Source organism: Ictalurus furcatus, chromosome 19 (assembly GCF_023375685.1).
Source record: "Ictalurus furcatus strain D&B chromosome 19, Billie_1.0, whole genome shotgun sequence".
Taxonomy (NCBI): domain Eukaryota; kingdom Metazoa; phylum Chordata; class Actinopteri; order Siluriformes; family Ictaluridae; genus Ictalurus; species Ictalurus furcatus.
The window spans coordinates 7,276,643-7,282,642 of record NC_071273.1 but is presented as its reverse complement, the minus strand read 5'-3'; the positions used below and the strand labels follow the sequence as shown (position 1 = coordinate 7,282,642).

The window sequence follows — 6,000 nt, the reverse complement described above, 5'->3', positions numbered from 1 at the left end:
ACATGAATAATAAGTGGAACTAAATTAGCACAGCTCTATAGAAGGATGAACAGAGCACTGCCAGATCAACAATTCCTGATCGGCATCTGCAAACTGAAGTGACACACACACACACACACACACGCGCGCACACACACAGACAGACATCCACACACAGACACACACAGAAACACACACAAACACACACTGACACACACACTGCTGTGCACTACCTTTCTTTTTGTGTTTGGCAGAAGAGCGCAGGAAGTAAAGCCCATCTGTCCCTGAGAGCATGAGCAGGAAGGGGAAAAAAAATTAAAATCAAGGATGATTGGTGTGATGGAAAAAAAAAAAAAAAAAAAAAAAAAAAAAAAAGGTGTTAATGGAAACATGAACGAATGAAAATGAATAACAAAAATAAAGACAACATTCGCTCCACCAGGTGACAAATCTACAAGTCGCAGAAGTTTTTTTCAAAAACCTAAAAGCAAGAACTGTCTGTACGAGTTAGAACGGGAATTTCATTGCATCTTGCAGTTCAGAAATCCCATGTTGAGAGAGAGAGAGAGAGAGAGAGTGCGTGAAAGAGTGAGAGCAAGAGAAAGAGAGAGAGAGCGCGAGAGAGTGAGAGAGAGACAAAAAGAGAGCGAGAGCAAAAGAGAGCGACAGCAAAAGAGTGAGAGAGAGGGCGAGAGAGCATGAGAGAGCGAGAGAGAGAAAGAGAGAGAGCGAGAGAAAGCGAGAGAGAGCGAGAAAGCGAGAGAAAGAGAGCGAGAGAGCAAGAGAGCACGAGACAGAGCGAAAGAGCATGAGAGAGCGAGAGAGAGCAAGCGAGAGAGAAAGAGAGAGAGCAAGAGAGAGCGAGCGAGAGAGAGAGAGAATGCGAGAGAGAGCGAGCAAGGGAGCGAGCACGAGAGAGAGAGAGACAGAGCGAGAGAGAGAGAATGCAGCTGTGGCTTTTTACTGTGAAGGAAAGAAAACACTCGTAGTGTCACAAATCTGTTGAGGACATGCGTCCTCCTAACACTTCTAAACCATCTTCTAACACTTAAACCGAGCACATGTGTCTGTGCGAAAATGAAATCATCTGGACAGACGGACGGACGGACAGACAGACACAGACAGACGGACACAGACAGACAGACTACAAAAAAAAAGACAGGCTACAATCCCACAGCACAAGGGCACGAAACAGACGACAGAAAGCACAGCATGGGGAGAAACTGTACGGTGATGGTGCACAGTAGGAAGCACAAAACCCTGCTCTCCATTCAGCCTCCGGGGAAAGTGTCCTCATTGTGTGAGAAATGCTGAGAGGTGCTGTAGATGAGGAGAGCACTGGTGCAGAGGTGTGATGGGGGAAAGCAGGGATTACAGAGATGAGATTGGAGCTGAGGAAGAGCGGAGCGCTGCGCTGCGCTGAGCAAACAGCAGGTGGAGACGCCGCGCGCGCGCGCGCTTCAGAGACGCTGCTCGGTTATTAGATCATGTCGACGAAGCAGTTACTGCGACAGCACTTGCTCGTGTAATGCAGAGGTGTAAAGAACAGAAGACACACCATAGATAGCCTTTGCGCTGGATTTGTTGGCCTCGAGTGCTGGCAGCTCTGGAGATTGGTGGCCACTGCGGGGAAACACAGACAAGTCAATAAGATCACTTAACGACGTTAATTCAAAGTGCGCGAGTTCGTGTCTGTACAGCTGCATCTCAGAAAATTACAGTATCGTGGAAAAGTTCATTTTCCCCCGGAATTTAATTCAAAAAGTGGAACTTTCATATATTCTAGATTCATTACACACGAAGTGAAACACTTCAAGCCTTATTTCGTTTTAATCTTGATGATTAATGCTTACAGCTCATGGAACAAACATCCAGTATCTCTAAATATTCGAATGAAGACGTTATAATACAGAAACGTCGACCTTGTGAAAAGTATGTTCATTTATGCGCTGATAGTCGGTCAGAGTTTTAATCCTTTTGCAGGAATTACTGCATCGATGCGGCGTGGCATGGAGGCGATCAGCGTGTGGCACTGCTGAGGTGTTCTGGAAGCCCAGGTTGCTTTGATAGCGGTCTTCAGCTCGTCTGTATTGTCGGGTCTGGTGTCTCTCGTAGAATCTCTACGGGGTTCGGGTCAGGCGAGTCGTCTGGACGATCAAGCGCAGTAACACCACGGTCAGTAAACCAGTTACTAATAGTTTTGGCACTGTGGGCAGGTGCAGAGTCCTGCTGGAAAAGGAAATCAGCATGTCCATAAAGCTGGTCAGCAGATGGAAGCATGAAGTGATCTAAAATCTCCTGGTAGACGCTGCATCGACTCTCGATTGAGAAAACACACTGGACCGACACCAGCAGATGACCTGGCAACCCAAATCATCACCGACTGTGGAAACTTCACACTGGACTTCAAGCAGCTTGGATTCTGTCCCTCTCCACTCGTCCTCCAGACTCTGGAACCTTGATTTCCAAATGAAATGCAGCATTTACTTCCATCTTCCCCGTGATTGTGGTCGTGTACTGATCCAGACTGACAGATTAAAGGCTCAGGAAACCTCTGCAGGTGTTTTGAGTTCATTCGCTGATTAGAGTTCTTCTCAGATCGACATTTCTCCATTATAAATTCTTTATTCGAATATTTTACGATACCGGATTTTTGATTTACGTGAGCCGTGATCACCAAGATTCAAACAAAAAAAGACTCGAAATATTTCACTTTATGCGTCATGAAGCTAGAATACATGAAATTTCCACTTTTTGAATGAAATTACTGGGAGGAAAAAATGAACTTTTCCACGATTATTCAAATTCACTGAGATGCACCTGTATATTACTTTATATTACATTACATTACACTGCACCACACTTCATACAGAGGAATGCAGTAGAGGAGTGCGAGTATAACAACAGGAACGGATGTGTGAGATGGATTCCGGGGTCACGCTTGCTAATGAATCGCCCGGACACTTGATATTCGTTGATTGTGCGGCTCACGCTAATTGAGGGAGGAATTAATAATGCAGTATTGGTTGAAGTGTGCATCAGAAACCATTTGCTGGAGCAGTTTCATCTAGAACGTGACAAGACGGTCAAATGATGGTGGATTGAGTAACCAGCAGCCGGAAAATCCGATTGCCCTGAATGAAACGAAACGTGTAGTTTGTAACGCTGGAGCACGGTAGGATGTAATGCACCGCTTATGATGCTTCATAAGGATTTCGTGCATGAACGCTGTTTGAAAAAAAAAAAACAAACAAAAAAAACTGTTTGATAATTTATATAATGTCTACAAAAAAAAAAAAAAAAAAATCTTATTTTGTTTTTTATATTTATAAAACTATCATTTTTATTTCTATTTTTTTAAAAATAGATTTAATAAATCCAAAAATAAAGACCATTAAAAATCTAATTTAAAAATATATAACTTATTTATTTATTTTATGTACCGAATTTTAAGATCAATTCAGCTGCTTCAGATCAGTTTGTAATCAACTTTATATTCAAAAGAAAAACCTAAATATTCTGAGACGACTGATCACGACGTTAATATTTTAGGATCATCGCCTTGCCCAGCCGCACCACAACCCACGACAACCGAGTTATCGTTTTGATACGAATTTGATTTAACGATTGGAAAGTTCAGAAATGAAGAAATTCCCTGGTGCCATTAACTGTCGAATATTTTGAACAGTTTGTAAAATAAATCTCTTCTCAGGGGCGGGAGCGGGGTGAATTTAAATTATTTATTTATTCATTTATTTTTAAACAGCAGTTCAAGGGCTCCTTGACTGAAATATTTTTGAGAAGTGTTGTAGGGGGAAACTTATCGTATTAACGTAAACCCTCACATTTAACAACACTCAGTACTGCCTCAGTACTGATCTCTATCAGTATGTAACAAGTAAACACAGCTGAGGTCATTAGTTTACATTACATTACATTAGGGAAACGGCGAATACAAAGGAGTCCTGTAAAACCGAAATGCTCACAATGGACCAGAAACACTGTATGCTCATACTGTGACCATTTTTATGCTGAACTTAGCATACAAAACGGTTCATCATAGCACGCTCTCGCACTCCACTCACTCATGATACCGCCGAGAATCTCACGGAATGTTTCATCTCGTTATTAGCTCCGCCCCCAGTCGAAAGGGCGAGTCAGCTGCGCGCCTTTATCCGTAAAAACGGAACTCAAGATGCAGACGTAGTTTAAAAACACAGTGGGTGGGATGAGTGGGAGGGACGATGAAGGCTTGTCGATGCTTTTGAGATTTCAGATGAGATTACTTCCGGAGATTTAACGAGGGAACGGTAACGCTGGTTGTGACAACGAACACGTACCTAACGTTCAGGACATCCGAAAACGGCTCACTTACTTCAGCTGGGAGTTACTGAAGCTTCCCGAGGGGTACGTAGGGGCAGCGTAGCCATTCATTTTGGACTTCGCAGAAGGGAGTCAGCAACTACAAGAAAGGACACAGCAAAGCACTTTCATTAAATACAGTTCAATTCAAATCAGGCCACAGACCAGCTCAGTGTGATCCCATTACATACCTCACAAGTAGAAGACAAGAACTTCTAGAGTAGGGGAAAAGTGAAAACGTACTGTACATCTGGGCCAGAGAGAGAGAGAGAGAGAGCTTAACGAGCCACCATTTTAGAAATAATTCAGCGTGTGACAAATCACACACACACACACTTAGTTAAAATATCAGCTGTTGATGCACGAACCTCTAAATGCCAAGCCTTTATCCTACTTGATCATTTTCCCTCTCTTATCACTAAAGTACATTTTTAAAAGATGACCCACGGCAGAGTAAAGGAGCTCCTGGAGCAGCTTTCTCGTCTGTTTCAGCGAGTTACAGACGATAAGAGTGATAAGATTTTATCAGCGATGGAAAATGTTCTAGTACGTGACCAATATAAAGCCCCACTATCGCAGGAAAGGTCACAGGTCACCCATTATTCACACTGAACAAACAGAAACGCGCTCACTTAGACCCGCTCGCTTTATTTCCATATCGGCCATTTCGACATGTTTATCTCCCTCGAATACTTTACTCTCTATGAGAAAACAGCAGTCAGATTCCTCAAGCGTGAGACAGGGCCGTCTCGAGAGAACCACCTTCTCCAAGACGTACTTTTATGCGGCTACTTCGTATAGACACAGACAGTACATGAACAAACGCACGTTATAGACAGGGTGTGCGGCTATAGGAAAAAGAATCCACCCCGAAATTGACTGCTGTCCAATAACGGCGCATCATGAAGTGTTTTATTCTTTTTATACCACAACAATTCCAATTTTTCGTTTATTAAAGGATGACGTTTGCAGTTACGTTTAATCGTTGTGGAACGTCTGCCAAACAAGTTCATTCCTGTTACCACTTACACTATAGCAGCCGTAAACACTTTTTCTTCTCTCTTGTAGTTAACAACATAGCATGTCACGTTACAGAGAAAGAGTGAAGTCCTCCGTCCTGAAGACTTTCCCATTGCGCAACATTTAATGCCTGTTAGAGCTGGACCGATAGTGGATTTTACCGATATTGATAGCTAAGCTGGGCGGTACCTGATGATACCCGATTAAATCAACTGTTGGTTTTTCACTTGATACTGAATGGAAACATAACACTCAAAGTGAAATATCGCTGAACTTTATTACACAAATAAACAGTACTGATTGTACCATGAAAATCTACTGTACTTTTTTAAAATGAAATATATATATAAAAGATACCCATCCAAACTGAACCAAAAAGTAACACTCCAAATAACAAATAAAAATAGAGACATCCAAAATGGAAGGAAAAAAAACCAACACTTCAAATAACACAACAAAATTGGTCAGTGATGGTTTTATTTCTCCTCTAGAGGCCGCTCTTGTACTGTACAACGACAGCGGACCCTCAGCTGTTCCCACAACTGACGCAAGCAGGAAAAACTATCGGTGTGGATTTTTGCAGATAACCGTTCCAGCACTCAGTTATCAGTGCTGATAAATCGCCATTTATGTAATAAA

General features: G+C 42.5%; 1 protein-coding gene across 7 annotated transcripts in view; it reads right to left on the bottom strand.

The window, feature by feature from the left end:
• Positions 1 to 6,000, bottom strand: part of eps8a (epidermal growth factor receptor pathway substrate 8a) — a 65,784-nt gene that overhangs the window by 18,080 nt on the left and 41,704 nt on the right. For all 7 annotated transcript variants that reach the window (XM_053650645.1, XM_053650646.1, XM_053650640.1 and 4 more), the window contains exons 2-3: positions 4,355 to 4,441; positions 1,538 to 1,602 (exon numbers count right to left, since the gene is read on the bottom strand). In XM_053650645.1, coding sequence (XP_053506620.1) covers positions 1,538 to 1,602; positions 4,355 to 4,413 — 124 coding nt within the window. In that variant the 5' untranslated portion in view covers positions 4,414 to 4,441. The remainder of the gene's footprint in view (positions 1 to 1,537; positions 1,603 to 4,354; positions 4,442 to 6,000) is intronic.